Raw genomic sequence first — 16,727 nt, 5'->3', positions numbered from 1 at the left:
AACAAAAGAAAGCGAGAAGAGGAACGGTAGATTTAGATGTAAATAAAAAACAGTGACTTATGTCATGTTACCTGCTGCAGATCAAGCTTCCTCTGAATCTCCTGGAAGTCACAGGAGTCATAGGCGATGGGTTTAGATAGTTCCGTCTCAATGTGGGCCAACCAAGAGCGAAGGCTGCTCATATTCTTATCCAGCTGCTGCACAGCCACCAGAGTCTCTCTCAGCTTCTTCACTCTATCAATGAAGTCAAATCAAGCCAAGGTTACATTTTTAATGTTTAAATGTCATCAGAGCCATTACAGAAAATACAGTATTTATTATCTGGTGTGTGTCTCTTCACCTGGCTCCGATGAGATCCAGGAGGTGCTGCCAGCGGTCACTGACTTTGTTGAGTTTATGTTCAATCTCAGTAGCTTTGCTCTGGTGGCTGGCCCTGGCCAGACGTTCTCCCAGCTGGTGCAGGTGCAGCTTGTTCTCCTCAGCCACAGTGATTTCCTCCTGATAGTCCTGAGACAGCAGGTGGGCACAAGTAACGATTCAAATTAATTTTAGGAATTAGAAATGACTGTGTACAGTAAAGATTTGTTTACCTTGCGAAGCTTCTCAATCATCTCTTCAATACTGATGTCTCCGTTCTGGGAGACCTTGCTCTCCATGTTGGTGAGCCACTCGCAGAGCTCCTTGTACTTGTCGTTGAATACCGTCCACTCATTCAGCTTCTCGCTTACTTGCTGCCTGCGCAGGGACAGCTGCAGAGGTACAGCGATGTAAAAAAGGGTGAGCGCACTGCATCGCGCATTGTTGCACATTAAATTACAACCAAAAGTAAAATGATGTCAAGATTCTCAAAAGGGTGCATTGCTACAGATCACTGCAGCTGAGCCAGTTTATTTGCATCGAGCAGCGAGTGTGTGCTTCTGTCTGTTTCCTGTCAGCGTGTTTTATCTGGCAGCACAGGATGTAAATTTGAAAAAAAAATGTAACTTGAGGTTTCGTTATTTGCTTGCTGTCTCCCTGCGACTAAGCCAAACATGAAACGATATAGAGAGCATAGTTTGATTTTCTAATTCAAAGTTATAAGACTGGGTTTTTAATGTTTAAAAACATGTTAAATATACAAGTACAATACATATTGTACATTTCTTTACAGTGATATTCATTAGGATGAAATGCTTAATTCAAAAATTGATTGTCATCTTGTCATACAATATGTAACCATAAGTATAAACATTTAGTTTTAAGTAAGATACAATAGCATATCTGACGTTTGTTAACGTTTCATTTTTATATTTGGCTCAGCTGTGTTTGATGTACGGTATTTTATTATGACACCGGCACCACCTAGTGGTCGATTAGGAGACTGCGGGTGCCTAACAGTTGTACATTACAAAGCATTCAGTATATTCAGAAATAGAAAGGGTTTAATGTATTGAACCTGGTGACAGATTTCCTCCCACTGTCGATGAAGCAGAGCAATTCGTTCCTGAAGGACCGAAAGGTCCTCAGCACTGATGTAGCAAGACAGAGACTCTCTCAGCACCGTCAGATGGGCCAGATCCCCTGTCCAGCCATCGAACGTGTTCTCCAAGTCCTTGCAGCGCATCTGCTCAGCTTGCAGATCCTCGTGGTGATCAGGAAGTGGCTGAGAGAGCTGTCGCTTGAAGGCTCGAAGTTTCTCCAGTGACCCACCAATCCCTCTCTCACACCTCTCCCAGTCCTGTAATAACATAATCGACCAACACATTGTGGTTGCATCATTATAGAAAGTACTTGTATAAAACAACAGTTGTAGTAATTTGTCTGTGCACTACACTGTACCTTTAACACAGTGGAAAGCTCTTTCTTCTGTTCGTCCAGGCAGATGCTGGCGTTCTTCCATCGCTCCTGGATATCCGTAAGCTCTGCCTGCAGAGCCACTTCTGCCCGGCTATCAGCTGACAGGAGCAGTTGTCTGCCAGCTTCCACCGTCAGGATGTAACTCCCCTGCTGACGGTGCAGCACCTTTTCCTTCAGCTGTAGGACAAAGCACAAATTACTATTTTGGACTCGACGTGAAGCAGTCCTGCCCTGTAGCATCATCTCTAGATAGATCTGAGACGTGAGCTCCGTGAGCCTTCGGATTGCGTACCTGGACGGCATCCAGCATGGAGCGGGCTTGTTGTAGAGGCACTGTGGCCCCTGCCTTAGGGATCTCTGCAGGCTGGGAGACCTCCGACAGCCATTTGCGCAACTTCTCCACCATTTCTCTGTAGCGCTGCCACTGACGGATGAGGCCATCAATGATGCCCCGTCTCTGCTGAGCCCGCCGAACAACTCCCTGCCACTGGTTACTCAGAAGAGCCAGCTTCAGGTTGAACTCATCTCTACACGAAGGAGGAGTAATACTGTAATACTTTTGTGGTAAACACTTCAAACAGAGAACATGATGGGCTATAAAGCAACAAATAGACAGATAAATAGATTTTACCTGTCATCTACTTGTCCCTGCTCCAACATCCGCTGTCCATCACTGATGATGGAGTGTAGGATCTGTTGTCTACTGAACATCTCAGCTTGAAATAACTGAAAGGAAAAACACAATAATAAAATGTAATATAGAACTGTGATTTCTTAGGGCTCTGTGATGTTAAATGTGATTCCAACCTCATGGGCTTTTTGCTGCTCAATCAGACTCTGGTAGTTCCCAGAAATTTCCACTGCCAGATTCTCTTCAGTTTGGACCAAAAACTCCATCCAGGTTTCACACTTCTCCAGGAAGGTTTGCTGCTGTAGCAAGAAGGACTGGAGTTTGCTGCAGAGCAACAGACACAAAGTAAGTCAAAATTGAATCTTTAGTTTGAGCTAAGCAGAATACGTAATTTACTTCATTACTGATAGTAATAGTGTATGTAAAAAGAAACCATGAGAATATTTCATGCTGTCTCTGAATAGCATGTACAAAATTAAAAAATTACATTTTTGCTGCATCATACCTGAATCTCTCTGTGGTCTGTGCTGAGGCTGTTGACCAGCTCCTGTTCAGGTTCTGCATGCGTTTGATTTCAGAATCATTGAGAGGCAGCCGGTAACCAAGCTCATTAAGACGTTCCAATTCAGGGGACATGCCGCTGAATTTTAGCATGAGTTTCTGTAGGACGGAGGATTATAAAGTTATAATAGTTGTTAAATTTCTCAGTTGTAGCAATTTAATTATTTTCACAAAGTCAAATCAAAAACCTTGAGCTCCTCCATGCGATCCTGGATGGCTGTCAGGTCAGTGGAGCCATTGGGATCTTGCAACTTCAGAGCCTCCTCAGCTTCAACTATCCAAGCTCCCAGTGAATCCAGCTGATCATTAAAGATCTCATAATCTTGCACTCCAGTCTAGAATAGTGTATGGTGGATTTAGTATTAATGGGAGTATTAGAAAAGCAGAGTGTTATATATGTTATATGTGTTAATATATATTGCAAACAAAAAGTGTTCGGCCAAATGACTGATTACTTCACTTCTCCACAGATGGTGTCACTTTACCTGCATGGTGGTAAGTTGTCTGCTAAGAGCCTGCTCCACAGCAGTCAGCCGTTTGTTGAGAGAGAGGTGATCTGACTGAATGGCAGATGCTGCTGATGTGTCCACCTGCTGTTTCAGCTGATCTCCCAGTTCTTGGAGAACCTGCAGGGAGGCCTGGACTGGAGCCTGAGATCGGAGCAGCTCCTGGCATAACGTACGCATTAAATGTCTTCTTCAAATCTTTTCATTGACATTAATTGTTGATATTTGTTAGTTGTGAAACGCCTATACATTTTCAAAGATCAATAATATTTTGTGGTGATCAGAAAATAAGCACTAAACTCACGCTGCATTCATGGATCCAGTCGGACACTTCTTCATCAGCAATGTCCTTGCTGCAGGCAGTCTTGAGGAGCTGATCTGACTTTTCCTCTTGCAGCTGAACATTGCTGCAGCTCTGCTCATAGAGCTCCTTGTAGCGCTGCCACAGCTGAAGCAGGGCCTTGCTGCTTCTCAGGCGCTCTGCAATCTCTTCCAGTAGGCCAGCCCATCTGAGAGCAGATACGACAAATCAATGTACAAGCACAAAAAATGTGTACGAATATTAAAAGGAAGCTATAAAATACAGAAGACCACCTTGCATTGACGTCCTTAAGGGCGTTGTTTAGAGAGTCTGACACTGAGGGGTGACACTCTTTCAGCAGTTGGTGGGTCACAGCACCAAACCTTCGTAGACTGCTCTCCTGTTTCTCCAGTTCCACTTGCAAATCCTTCACAGGTAACAAACAACAAAGGAAATATTCATCAGAGACTGATTCAATAAATGTATATAATGTTGCCTTCATAACTCTTGACTAATGCGGTTTCATCTTAGCGTACCTGCAGACTGTGCACCTGCAACTGAACAGCCTCCAAGGAGCCTGTGAGGAGACGAAAGCGAGACACAGAGTACCTTCCTTCCATCAGGTAGCCATTGATCTCTTCTGAAGCCCGCTTGTAGAGGCTCCACTGATCTGACACTGACTTCAGGCTGATCTTAAGTTGCCCTATCTGTTGAAGGTAAAACAAAACATAAAAGGACATTCTGTAAAGTCTAAAGGGAGCAGGGGAGAGTATACTGAAACAATGTGGTAAACCAATGAACCATATTATATTTAGAGTGGAAAGAAACTGAGCAGCGTACCAAGTGGTCCAGGTTAGCCCAGGTGTGATTGACTCCCTGGAGTGTCTCCATGACAATAGCGCAGGCTTCATCTGTCTTGTTCTGGACAAGGGCACAACCCTGCTCCTCCACCCTCTCCAGGTCTTTCTCCTTTTCTTTCACCAACTCCTCCATATCCTAAAAATGAAAGGTTTCCACATTATAAACTCACATAGTGATTTAATAATATTGTGTAGGTGGTCCAAAATATGTGGATGAATCTTAATAAAAGCCAACCTGACAGTCTTTAAGAGCATTCTGCACAGATGTTAAATCCTCGATTCTGTGTTTCCTTTTTAACCTTTCTTCCTGAGTTGCCATCCAAGATTTTAGGGCCTGAACACTGCTCTCATACTCCAGCCACATTTCCAAAAGGCTCTCCAGGAACTGGATCTGTATTATAAATTCACAAAAAAAATCCTGTTCTGTACTAGTAAATGACAGTTGTTGCCATGTTTTGCTTACCAGCATCACTGCCTTACCCTTTCATTGATGCGGCCTTGGAGGATCTGCCATCGTCGGTTCATGGCTCCCAGGCGCTCAGCAAAGTCTGTCTTATCACCGCGCTTGCCCTCCACATCTTGACCAGTGATTTGCAGCACTGACTGGTTGACAAAGTCTACTGTCAGCTGTTTACAGCTTAAATCCACCCTAAAGCCCTAAAAAGAAATAATAGGAGATTCAGATTAAAGCCCAGTTTAAACACAAGTGCAGATTCATAAACAGAGTCTTGCTTTACTATTGGATAGTAAAAGGTATGTGAAAGAAAAAAGCTGCTATTTAAACATGTATTTACCCACCAAACGGTGGCCATAAATACTATTTTCAAAACTCACTCACTATGGCTTACAACTATAACAAACTGTATTAGTTCAATACCTTGTATTTCTGCAAATAGTCTTGAATCACACTTGATCCCACTGCACTCTTTAGGTTTTCTTCATCCTCTTCAATCACATTCTCCATCAAGGATATCCAGTTAAACAGCTCAGAAATAGCATGACGGGAGGCCAACTTTTCCATTTGGATCTGAAAATCAATTAAATCCCAATATTCTTTCATAATTAAAATATGCACCGTACAGTATATGCTGCCTACATGTGAGCCATGTTTTAAAACTTCTGTATAGTGTAGCAGCAGAGGAGAGTAATCCTATTTGCGTCAAAGCAGCTAAGCCTGTCCAACCTGGTTGCATGTAACAATACCTGATGCAGCTTCTCCTGGACCACTGGGATGCGTGTCAGTAACTCAGCCCACTGAGTGTCGATGCGAGCCAGGTCAGAGCGCAGCACCACAGTGTCCACTTTTTTAAGGCGCAGTAGCTGGTTTCCCTCAGTTACTACTGAGGTCTTCAGGCTGGATTTGCCCTCAACCTCCTTTGAAAACTCCTGTGACAAAAGTTGAATGGTTATAACAACATGCACGTATCAAAGGCCAAGTTTTTTTTCACTTAGTTACATTGTTAGTACCTTCAACATTTTAATGTGTCCAATAATATAATCTAGTTTATAAAATGTACAGTACGAATCAGGAAGAGGATAATGAAGCCTTACCAAAAACGCAGAGAGATGATCTCTAACAGTCTCCAGCTCCTGTGGGACTAACACTGCCTGTGTGTTCCAGAACTCCAGGCGTTCCAGAGCAGACTGCAGCCACTCACTAATCTCTGCACACTCCCGCTGGTACCTTAATGAAAACAACAATGTAAATGTTAATAATATCATGCTAGTCTCATCTCAATCAACTCATCACTCATCTCAGATGTGTTTCTGACCTGGTCCAGTGTTTCAGGATGGCCTCAAGGCGTTGTAGTTCCTTGTTGACCTTGCTGGTGTTGTTGAGCCAGTGTTCTCCCAGCAGTGCAAGTTGATTCTCTAGAGCAGGGCAGCACACTGACAGCAGGAGATGTTTACCTTCATCCAGTACTTGATGCAGCTTGTGCTGGTGCTCTGTCAGTCGGCCTTTCAGACCCTTCACACAGAAACAAAACAGCAATAGAAAGAAACACGTAATAACTAAATGCTTTATGTGAAGAATGGGTTTGGTGCACAGCTGACTGAACTTCCAATTAGTTAAAAAAGTCCTATCAGACGTTCTTGCTGCTTTTCTTGTGGTATATTTTAACTTATTAATTAACAATGTAACTTTTTTTACAGCACATCTTGAAATCTAAACAAATATCGCTTTGCACCTGATACAAGGAGATTCTGTCTACGAGCCTTTCCTCCGTCTCCTCCACCAGGCCAACACATGGGATACTTCCTTCAACAGCCTCCAGATGGCGATTCAGACTCTGGTAATCCTGCACCAAGCGGCACCAAGTCTAAGAAAAACAATTATTGGTCCGTTTTTAGTTTTAAGAATAATAAGCTTTCTCATGCATTGTGTGTTTGTTTGTGTGTGTGTGTGTGTGTGTGTGTGTGTGTTAAACAGCTGTATCTCTCACCTCCAGGATGCGCTCCAGCTCAACTCCTTTACTGTGCGCCTCCTTGAGCACGCTCTGAGCCTCGGCCAGCGTCTCCTCCAAGGTCTCTCTCTCTTTGGGGACCATCAGGCCACTCACCTTCCTGAAGTATGTTTCTGTCAAGATCATGTGAGACTCCAAACCCTGGAAGAACTCCTATAAAACACATTCCAAAAACACTGACAAATTCTGTTTTTCTTTTAGAACTCCATCTCCTGTTTTTCAGGTTTTGTGAACCAAGCAGGCCAAACCTTATGCTTGTCCAAGTGATTCTGCACTTCGTCCACGGAACTGGCAATGATCCTCTGATCAGCAGCCATCTTGTCCTTAGCTGTGTCCACCAGGTCGGTCAGGTCCTGCAGAGCACGTTCATACTGTTGCTTTAGAGCCATGTTCTGGTTCAGTCCACTGCTGCGGGAACCTACTGTCATCATGAGCTCCTCATAAGAATCCTGAAAAACAAACAGGTACATTTTCAATACTTTTAAAACTTCATGAAGTTCATAGGTCTATTCTGATAGATGACAGAAAACATGGAGCACAAAGGAGCTTTAGACTCGATGCTTATCAGCTGTCAGAAAGTCCATTACCTGGAGCTTCAGCAGTTTGTTTGTTGATATCTGATCTGCCTGTAGTACTGCTCCTCTGGTTTTGAGCTCTGTTATTTTCTGTTCAAAGTGTTTTAAGCTCTCCTCTGCACTAGTAATAACCTAAGAGAAATAACAGTGCAAATGAATGATATATACAACCATTTTTTCACTGTTTGGGTGAGACACAAATTAAGTGTGTGTTCTGGAAAACTGTACCTCCAGCTGTTTGGAAGCTGGTCTATCCATGGCTCCGGCCAAAGCCTGTAGGATCTGACACTTTGTCTCAATGAAAGCAGTTTGGAGTAGCTGTAATTCAGTCTGTAATAAACATTTAAAAATTAATATTCACAATAGCTTCTGCATTTGAAAGTTTCAGATATAAAGAAACATGTAAACGTGAAGCACACCTGATAGGCTGTGAGCTCATGTACCCGGGTCCTCATGCATTTACAGCGTTGTCCCAAAGCACAACCCAGAGCTCCCAATCTCTCCTTCAGACAGTCGAGGTTGTCCTCCAGCAGGACCCGATCTTCGTGTCTCAACTCTCCAGACCCGGCAAGCAGAGCCTGGCTGACCTTCACCTCCTCCACCACATGCCTCACATCACTCTCCAAGGTCTGAAATGACAATTTGAATTAACAAGATTTGTGGGTTTATTCTCTGACAGGATGTGTTGAGGTCCAATCTTCACAAACAGCCCCGATTACCTCCTGCTTCTGTAGCTGTGTTTCTGCATTTTCAGCCAATAAGACTGAGCCAGAGAAGACGTTGTTCTCCACACCATCCAGCCAGGAGCAGGTAGATGACACAGCTGTGTAGAGCTGCTGCTCCATCTGCCCCACCTGTGTCTCGCCACTACCAGACTGTGTACACACAGATTCAGTCAAATTCAGCTGATTTATATCTTGAGCTATTTCAAGAATTTTAATCTTCCAATGACAATGGAAATTACTTTGTTATGGTAATACCTGAGTGGTCATGTCATCGATTGCCTGTCTGAAGTTATCATACAAAGTCTTCAGGGATGTTTGGTCAACATGTGTCTCTCCTTTAAACAGAGATCCAGCTGTGGACACACGACTGGCTCTGGAATAAACCTGCAAAAAGGAACAACTATCAGCAACAGTCCCTGGCCTGAAGATGAAATATTTAAAACAACACCCGAACAAACAGCCTGCAACATTACCGGCTGCTTATGGTCCTGCTCCAGGGTTTTCTGAAGGAGCTGCAGTTTGGTTTTAAGCTCTAATCTCAGGCTCTCCCATCGCTGTCTGAACTGTTCTCGTGCAGCCTGAGTCTCCCTCTCAACCAAAGCTGCAGGTGAAAATGGTTCTGTTGTGCTGCACAAAGACAGAAATATAAATGAATGAGTGTCCCATGCAATATACAGAAGTAGCAATAACTGTTGCAATATGTAATGCAATAACATTACATATACTGTATCTGTATGTGATATACCTGGCACTGTTGGGAGAGGCCTGCCGAATGAGAATCTCCTCTCCCCTGCTAGCAACTGACAGAAGCAGCTTCTTCTGCTCTGCGAGCTGCTCCTCCAGCTCCTGAACGTCAAAGATCAAATGCATCATGAAAATAAGAGATTAGACTTTGTACTGCATGTGACTATGAGTTTCAAAATGGCCTGTAATGTCACAAGAGTTGAATTTTTCCACTTGTGTACTAATTAAGAAATTTATTTCAAAACATGTACCCTCTGCCTTTCCAGACTGTCCTGGTGTTGCTGGGAGCGAGTATTTTGAGCCTCAGCCAGCCAGTCCTGTATATTGGGACTCTGAGAGAGACTGGAGTCTGATTCACTGTCCTCCTGCTCTTGCAGGGATCCCTGTATGACCAGAGAGTGTATAGAAAACAAATTATTAAACATCACAGCAAGCCTCACTGAGGACAGAATCAGCTGCATAGTTACAGTTGGTAGACACATGCAAGGTTTTGCAGAATTATTGAAGCCAGACTACATAATATGCTTTATTAATATGATTATTATAATGGTATGAGAGTAGAATGTAGAAAATACAAACATACAGTCCTGTATAGTGGAAAATGGTGCACATCATCAAAGAGACAGTTGACAACTCACCTGGATGTTTATCTGCTTGTCTTGTAACATTCTCTGCAGCTCCAACAACCCACCCTTCAGCGTGTGTAACTTCCTGGCTAGCTGCTCAGCTTCCTCTCTGGTTTCCATTCGGCCCTCCAGCATGAGGGTCTCACTGTGCATGGACAGCTCCGACAGGGCCAGGACCTTTTCTTCAATTTCCAGCAGCATGTTCTGCAGTAGGAGGAGGAGAGACGCCAGTTCAAACATGGTGTCTCATCACCTCCAGCAGCTCCTCCCTGTACCCTTCACGCCAGCAGCCTTCTCCAGCGACAAGACAGGGAGAGTTGTACCTCTGCCTTCATCCCTGGCCCACCTCCTCAGCCGCGCTTCCTGTGCAGCATATTATCACTAATCCTTCACACTTCATTCTCTCTAACGTACAGTAAGTGCTCTCCGTTGAATTCTAATGCAATTATCCCGCGCAGAGAATCATCGTGGATATCCAGACATAGATACTGTAGCTATTGTATGCTAAAGCAAGTAATTGTTTTCTAATAAACTACTCAGCGATAAGCGATAAGGCAGTGAAACCCTCCTTCCTTCCTTTCCCGCCATGTTCTCTAGGATTCCTCTACTTGAATATTCTAGTAGCTCTGTCACCAACACCAATCCCAACAGCAAGATCAATTAATCGTCTGAAAGCCACCACCCCTGACTACCCCGTCCTATGCTGCTAACAAGCTCTGTCACACAGAGATATCTGCATAATCTACTTAAGACTGGTGCTTCGGTTGCTAAGGAGGCTCGCCATCTAAACTCCCCTAATGCTCCTGTTTACTCACTGAAGTGCTCCTGCTTTCCTTGAAAGACCCATATGTGATAAGGCTCCTAACAGATTACTATTACCAAATTACCATTACTAACAAACCACTGTAAAAGAAGTTTTAATACATTATAAATTAATTAGTATTCTTGTGTAATAATTCAAGTGTGGATATTTCATCAATTGCTCTGAGTGAACAGCAGAGGGAGCTCCTACCTGACAGTTAGCAAGCTGATCCTCCATATTTAAGTCCCCCAGAGGTTTAGGCTCAAGCATAGAGGTGATGGCACTGTGCATTGCAATGAACCACTGGTCTAGTTCGTCTGCCTTAGCGTAACAAAGCCGTACAGCCTGTTCCTGACGCTGACCCTCCAAACGGTCACTCACACGCTCCTGAACACAAACACAACATAGATAGGACAGTTATCAATTTCAAAAGCTTGTTTCTATGAAAACACAATTATTAAAAACTAAAAGTCAAGTGAGACCATCTACCTCTAATAGTTGTTGCTTTCCTGATGCCTTCATGTGTATGGTCGCCATCCTCTCAGCTAACACAGCAAGGGAGGACTGCATGGCCAGCTGGTCAGCCATGTCTGAGTCTACAGCATCAGAGGCCAGGTCCTCTGTGAAGCTTGTCTGCAACTTTTCTATTTCTTCCTGCACACTCAGTATCTCCTCTGTCAGACCCTAGAGTACAATAAGTAAGATGATTATAAATTTAAATGGTTTTAGATACTCAACATATCTACACACACTGCATCTACTGTACTTTTGAACAAAAGGTAAAGTAAATGTTAACTGCAATACCATGACTGTAATGAAATGCATTATTTGAGCTATTAACCTTTATATCAGCATATGATGTATTAGACTAACCTCATGTGACTTAAGGTGGCTATCTGGGCTTTTATCTGCCTCAAGAGGCTCACTCAGTTTGGCCTCCAGGGCCTCCATTTTAGAAGATATTGACTGGAGTGAACTCTGGTAATGCTGTTGCTTTTCCAGGGCTTCATACAAAGACCTCTGCTTCTCGCTAATCTGTTAGACGGGAATATAGCAAGATAACAATATAACCACATCTAATAAATGTCACAGATTAACAATAAATTGTAAGGTCATCGTCACATACCACATTCTTTAATGTCTCCCATGAGCGTTGCAAGTCATCTAAGCTTGCAACAGATTCAAATGTTGGGTCATATAACTCCTGGATGGGAGCTCTTGTGAGTGTTCCTCTTCCCATCTATAACCACATTAAACAGATAACACATAAATTAGTTATGACAGCAAACAGTAAGAGTTGCAATAAAACTGGTTAACTTTGAGTTATTGCCAATACCATTCAGAAGATCACAATGAATGAAAAAAAAAGTTTTCAAGAGCAGATACCTTGCTTATAGTGGCTTCAGTGTAAGTGATGGGAGAAGGAGAGCGACAGACAGGAGGAGAAGACACCTCACTGTTGGTGCCCTCCTCCCCAGACTCCTCAGTGACAGGGGACAGGAGGGTGTGACAGCGGCCAGCTGTCATCTGACACACCATGCAAGAAGCATTCAAAGATTCAAAGAAAAAGAGCAGACATGCAAGGTGGATTGGGAAGAATTAGTTTTATGTAATGTTGTTAGGTAAAAGTAGCAAATTGCTTTTTTGTAGTAGCAAAAGTAAATAAATAAGGAATTCAGGCTTAGGAATTCACACTATTTAAGCTCATAGCAGAGAAAGCAGAATGAGTGATAACATTTTAGAGTTAGTAACCTGTAACCTGTTATGTAGTAGAATGTTATATTACCATGACGGCCTGTGCTGATGATTTCTTCACATCCATGTCCTGCAGCCCGTCAGGAAGTCCCTCCACATCACTGACTGTCAGCAGCATGGTGGCATGCTTGGCCTTCACCGCTAGCATCTTGCACTTTGAGTTCAGTGAAGCAATTTGCTCTTGGTATCCTTTAATCTTCTGAGCAAGTTCCTATTTCAAAGTAGAAATGGTCAAAAACAGTTAAAGATGTGATTTTTGCAAAAAAGACAATGGGATCGCAAGCTGAAATGAAGTACCTCATGGTGAAGGATCTGGGCCTGCAGCTCTTGGATGTTATTAGTGGGGATTGGTCGGTCCTGGATGACACGGTGTGCTTCCTCTATCAGCCCCTGTAGATCTCTCACTTCCTGTTCATATTGCTCGTGCTGCACAACAGCCTCCTGGTTAAGAAGAGAAAGCATTATACAGCTAACTCTGTATTACTATATTTGTCATTCCTGCAGCTGAAGCTAAATAGACATAGAAAAGTACCAACACCCAGCAATACACACGTCAAAGCAGACCATGTCCTAGAAACTGTCCTGCTGCAGTAGCACCCCCTGCTGTACCTGTAAAATGTTACACTGCTGAATGGCCACGTGCTGCAGCTGGCTGGCGTCTTGCTGCAGACGCAGAGCTGTGCGACAGATGGCGAGGCTGGGCATCACCTCTTCTGGGACCCGCAGAGCACTCTGACACAGCTGCACTGCCTGTACCTGCTGCTTGAAGCCCTCCATATCTGCCAAAAGACGCTGCAAAACACAAAGAGTTTACATTGTGTCAAAGCTATAACGTGCACAGTAAGCATTCCAGTTGTTAAGATCATTTATAATTCAAATGACAGAACGCTTAGATGTGATGTGATAGTCACCTGTCTCTGAGCCAGCTGCTCTTTAAGGCTCTGTCGTGCCAATTCTGGTGAGGTCAACGTGGCTTGGACTTGCTCCAGAGCAACATGCAGAGCCTTCACTTCAGACTCAAGGGCCTCCATACTCTGAAAAAAAATGCATTGACTCTTTAAAGCGCTAACACTCAAAAAACAAAAGAATGTTCAAAATTCATTACTTAGTAATTTTTACAAATCTATTTTTTTCTCCACCTTATCTGCATCCTCTAAGCTCTGCAGGCGTGTCTTGATGTTTTGCTGTAACTCCTCAGAGTGTCGACTGAGTTCACACACTTGCTGGCTCATCGACTCGACCTGCAGCACCTCAGAGAGAAGCTCCACTTTTTCTGCCATTGATTCCAGATCTCCGTGGAGCTCCCGAGACTCACGGAGGACACTCTGAGAAAGGGGTGATAAATAAGGTAATGACTAAATAAGTGATATTGAATATTGATTTGTCCTTGTGGAACGTGATAATTAATTTCCTGCAAATTGTGCCCCTCAGGGTCACACATGGGGTTTTGCATTTAGATGCACAACTCACTTGGTACATCCGTATCTGCTCCTGCAGATGAACATAGGAGTTCCAGATGATGTTTGCCCTCACCAGACTTTTGGCTTTTTCCGACCATCTCACAATAAAGTCCAGCATCTCATTATACTCATCTAAATAGCAGACAGCCTGGGAAGCCAAGATGAGACAGACATTACATGAAAGCACTGAACAGCTAGCGGCTGTGCTGCATTTATGTGATGTGAAGTCAAACCTTTTTGAGCCAGTTGTTCCTACAGTCCGCCAGTCGTGTAGTGTGGTGATGCATCTCCGATAGCCTGCTGATGGCATCACTAAGCTGTTTAGCCAGCAGTGGGCTCCTGCGGCCAAACTCTTGTACTGCAGAATCCAGCTCAGAGAGAGTGCGACCGCAGGAGTCCAGGTCCTCAGCCAGGCTCTGTGCGAAACATTATGTATTATTTATTTTATGAGAATACATATTCAACGCGTCACAAAAAAGCCATGTACACACTCCCAGTAACACCGAGCCATTTAAGATAACTCACCTTGACCTCTTCTTTAGCGTGATCAACATCTGGGGACTTTTCCTTGAATTTCGCAGACACAGCTTTGAGTTTCTCAGAGATGTCACGAATTCTGATGCTGAAGTCTTCTTTTATGTCTCTAGTTTTCTGAATTTCCCTTTCTTTGGAAAGAACCTACATCAATAAGAAATGCAAACATACATCACATTAGTACATTTTGGCGCAAAATGTCATGCAATTTACTGTATATAATGCAGAGCAAATACAGTTAGTTTGTACCTGATCCTCAATGGCACCCAGGGCAAGGGACACCTCAGCCAGCTGCATAGATATTTCCGAGGGCAGTATAGTGTAGAGGTCCAGATACTTGCTCTGTTGTTGCTCTGCTAGTTTCTCAACATTCTGACAATAGGTGATAACATCCCCATGCACCACCTATGCCCAACAAAACAGAGCGTTGCTAAGAAATAATACAACTGCTAATAAAATGCCTAAACACACATAGCACATTTACCTCCAGCTCCTGCAGTTGAGAATCAATGTCTGGTGTTGGATTGAGAAGAAACTCCCTGGTCTCCTGGATCCAGGCTTTTACCACACTGAGTTCCTTCTCCACCTCCTCTCTGTCTCTCAGCTCCTGTGCTGCCTGAGCCCGCTTGGTCCTCGATTGTGTCAGAAGGCTGGAGTGGAATAAATACTTCAAGTTACTCAAAATCTAAATTCCGTATATCCATTTACATGGATATAATGTATTTATTTAAACAAACAGATATGCAGATGATTTTGGAACAGCACAGGTGTATCCTCTCACTACCTCTCCATTTGATATTGTACAGCTCTGATCTCCTTTAGGCTGGGAAGCTCGTCCTGTTCACTTGTTGGTGACGGCACCTCCACGTCATGCAGCAGGCTCAGGGCATACTGCCGGAGCAGCGTCAGAGAGGACAGCTCTCTCTCCAAATCTTGACTCAGAAGGTCATGCTGATCTAACAGTGACTGAAGGGTTGCCTTGGAAGCCTTCTCCACAGCACTGTCAGGAAATCGACTCTGGAGCTCGTCCACGACTGCTTTAACCTTCACCATCTATAAGATAATAAAGCATATATGAAGCAGTGAGCTTTAAGCTGTGGCGTTAATAAAATAATCAATCATGCAGTATTTCCAGTATCTGCCTGCACACCTTTTCCCTAAAAGTCCACCAGTCTTGTGCAGTGTCTTCAAGTACTCGCTCTTGACCCCGGGCCACGCTGCGCAGTCGTGTCCAGCGCTGCCAAACAGTGGTCATAGAACGACTAATGGTGGCCTTACTGGCATCACTTCCCACCAGCTCCAGCTGAGCAGCTTGCTCCTCTAAACCGCTCAGTTTCTCTTGGAAGCCGTTAACCAGTGACACAAGAGACTGGAAAAAATAGCGACAGTTAGCTCTGCTGCATAACACAAAATAAGCATTTGTGCTTTTGTTTAACTACAAAATCATGCCACACACCCGGTGGCTGCAGAGCTTTTCTTCAGCCTCTTGGTTTGTGGCTGCCTTTGCAGTGGAAAATTCAGTCAGCTTCTTTTCAGCTTCATTCATAAGCTCAATGACAGTCTGACGTGCCTCCTGGTATGATTTCCACTGAGCCACACAGCTAAATAGATGTGTGGGGACAAAAAAAGTTGTTAAAAGAATCATTATTGGGACAACATCATGATTAATGCTTTTATAAGCAACATTGCTCTTAGTCTCACTACCTATGAAGAACATCGTGGTGACACTGGAGCTGATCCCGGACCTCCACGCCTCTCTGCTTTGCTGACTCGACACTCACGCGTAGCTGCTCCTTAGCCGTAGGATTCACCAAGTTCTCCAGCTGTGGCAGCAGCGCCTGCAGCTCCTCCAAGTGGAGGAGAAACTCCTGCTCTGTAGCAACAATGTCTTCCTGCTGCTGGAGGCAGTCCTCATAGTTCTCTACGTCCACACCCAGACTGGCTTGCTGCAGGAAGGACACGGCATCCTCCAGCCATTCACAGGCCGACTGCATCCTGAAGTGGTACTTCTGGCACAGCACCAGAGCTTCTTCCAGAGTGATCTTCAAAAAATGAGTAGATGTCAGTTTAAAATAATTATAAAGACAACAATAACAAACATACAGTAGTATTATTAAGTGTGACAGCATCCCACCTGTTTTGCACTCAGTGCTTTTTGAACATCAGCCTGCAGCTTTGCCATTTCTTCCAAGCTCGTATCTACGTGGGCTGGAACCAGCTCATTGGCACTAATATACTGTTGTTTCTCCCTGCTACTAAGAGCGGCCACGATTCTCAGTCTGGATTGCACTTCCTCCTGCATGATTTGCTGCTTCCTGATCTCCTCTTGCACCTTCTCCACCCTCA

The 16,727-nt window shown here is 43.9% G+C and overlaps 1 protein-coding gene across 13 annotated transcripts in view; it reads right to left on the bottom strand.

Moving 5' to 3' along the window:
- The window catches only part of syne1b (spectrin repeat containing, nuclear envelope 1b), a 64,239-nt gene that overhangs the window by 8,429 nt on the left and 39,083 nt on the right, over positions 1–16,727 (bottom strand). For 12 of the 13 annotated variants that reach the window (XM_029139281.3, XM_029139291.3, XM_055505963.1 and 9 more), the window contains 53 exons: positions 16,516–16,727; positions 16,086–16,423; positions 15,838–15,982; positions 15,532–15,750; positions 15,166–15,434; positions 14,866–15,031; positions 14,631–14,786; positions 14,373–14,525; positions 14,081–14,263; positions 13,858–13,995; positions 13,527–13,712; positions 13,299–13,421; positions 12,997–13,179; positions 12,685–12,828; positions 12,419–12,598; positions 12,019–12,159; positions 11,759–11,872; positions 11,506–11,667; positions 11,122–11,316; positions 10,843–11,019; positions 9,843–10,034; positions 9,456–9,587; positions 9,206–9,306; positions 8,934–9,087; positions 8,716–8,844; positions 8,455–8,610; positions 8,155–8,364; positions 7,964–8,065; positions 7,748–7,867; positions 7,409–7,609; positions 7,140–7,313; positions 6,885–7,016; positions 6,468–6,664; positions 6,247–6,379; positions 5,899–6,081; positions 5,573–5,722; positions 5,176–5,352; positions 4,931–5,086; positions 4,676–4,831; positions 4,372–4,542; positions 4,129–4,262; positions 3,839–4,043; positions 3,514–3,696; positions 3,217–3,363; positions 2,973–3,127; positions 2,644–2,791; positions 2,468–2,562; positions 2,129–2,363; positions 1,819–2,013; positions 1,436–1,717; positions 591–749; positions 341–507; positions 72–234 (listed from right to left, as the gene is read on the bottom strand). In XM_029139281.3, the coding sequence (XP_028995114.1) occupies positions 72–234; positions 341–507; positions 591–749; positions 1,436–1,717; positions 1,819–2,013; positions 2,129–2,363; positions 2,468–2,562; positions 2,644–2,791; positions 2,973–3,127; positions 3,217–3,363; positions 3,514–3,696; positions 3,839–4,043; positions 4,129–4,262; positions 4,372–4,542; positions 4,676–4,831; positions 4,931–5,086; positions 5,176–5,352; positions 5,573–5,722; positions 5,899–6,081; positions 6,247–6,379; positions 6,468–6,664; positions 6,885–7,016; positions 7,140–7,313; positions 7,409–7,609; positions 7,748–7,867; positions 7,964–8,065; positions 8,155–8,364; positions 8,455–8,610; positions 8,716–8,844; positions 8,934–9,087; positions 9,206–9,306; positions 9,456–9,587; positions 9,843–10,034; positions 10,843–11,019; positions 11,122–11,316; positions 11,506–11,667; positions 11,759–11,872; positions 12,019–12,159; positions 12,419–12,598; positions 12,685–12,828; positions 12,997–13,179; positions 13,299–13,421; positions 13,527–13,712; positions 13,858–13,995; positions 14,081–14,263; positions 14,373–14,525; positions 14,631–14,786; positions 14,866–15,031; positions 15,166–15,434; positions 15,532–15,750; positions 15,838–15,982; positions 16,086–16,423; positions 16,516–16,727 (8,978 nt within the window). The remainder of the gene's footprint in view (positions 1–71; positions 235–340; positions 508–590; positions 750–1,435; positions 1,718–1,818; positions 2,014–2,128; positions 2,364–2,467; positions 2,563–2,643; positions 2,792–2,972; positions 3,128–3,216; positions 3,364–3,513; positions 3,697–3,838; positions 4,044–4,128; positions 4,263–4,371; positions 4,543–4,675; positions 4,832–4,930; positions 5,087–5,175; positions 5,353–5,572; positions 5,723–5,898; positions 6,082–6,246; positions 6,380–6,467; positions 6,665–6,884; positions 7,017–7,139; positions 7,314–7,408; positions 7,610–7,747; positions 7,868–7,963; positions 8,066–8,154; positions 8,365–8,454; positions 8,611–8,715; positions 8,845–8,933; positions 9,088–9,205; positions 9,307–9,455; positions 9,588–9,842; positions 10,035–10,842; positions 11,020–11,121; positions 11,317–11,505; positions 11,668–11,758; positions 11,873–12,018; positions 12,160–12,418; positions 12,599–12,684; positions 12,829–12,996; positions 13,180–13,298; positions 13,422–13,526; positions 13,713–13,857; positions 13,996–14,080; positions 14,264–14,372; positions 14,526–14,630; positions 14,787–14,865; positions 15,032–15,165; positions 15,435–15,531; positions 15,751–15,837; positions 15,983–16,085; positions 16,424–16,515) is intronic. The other variant, XM_055505964.1, reaches the window with a different exon arrangement.

Source organism: Betta splendens, chromosome 22 (assembly GCF_900634795.4).
Source record: "Betta splendens chromosome 22, fBetSpl5.4, whole genome shotgun sequence".
Taxonomy (NCBI): Eukaryota; Metazoa; Chordata; class Actinopteri; order Anabantiformes; family Osphronemidae; genus Betta; species Betta splendens.
The sequence above is the reverse complement of the archived record's forward strand: the minus strand, read 5'-3'. Positions and strand labels throughout refer to the sequence as shown.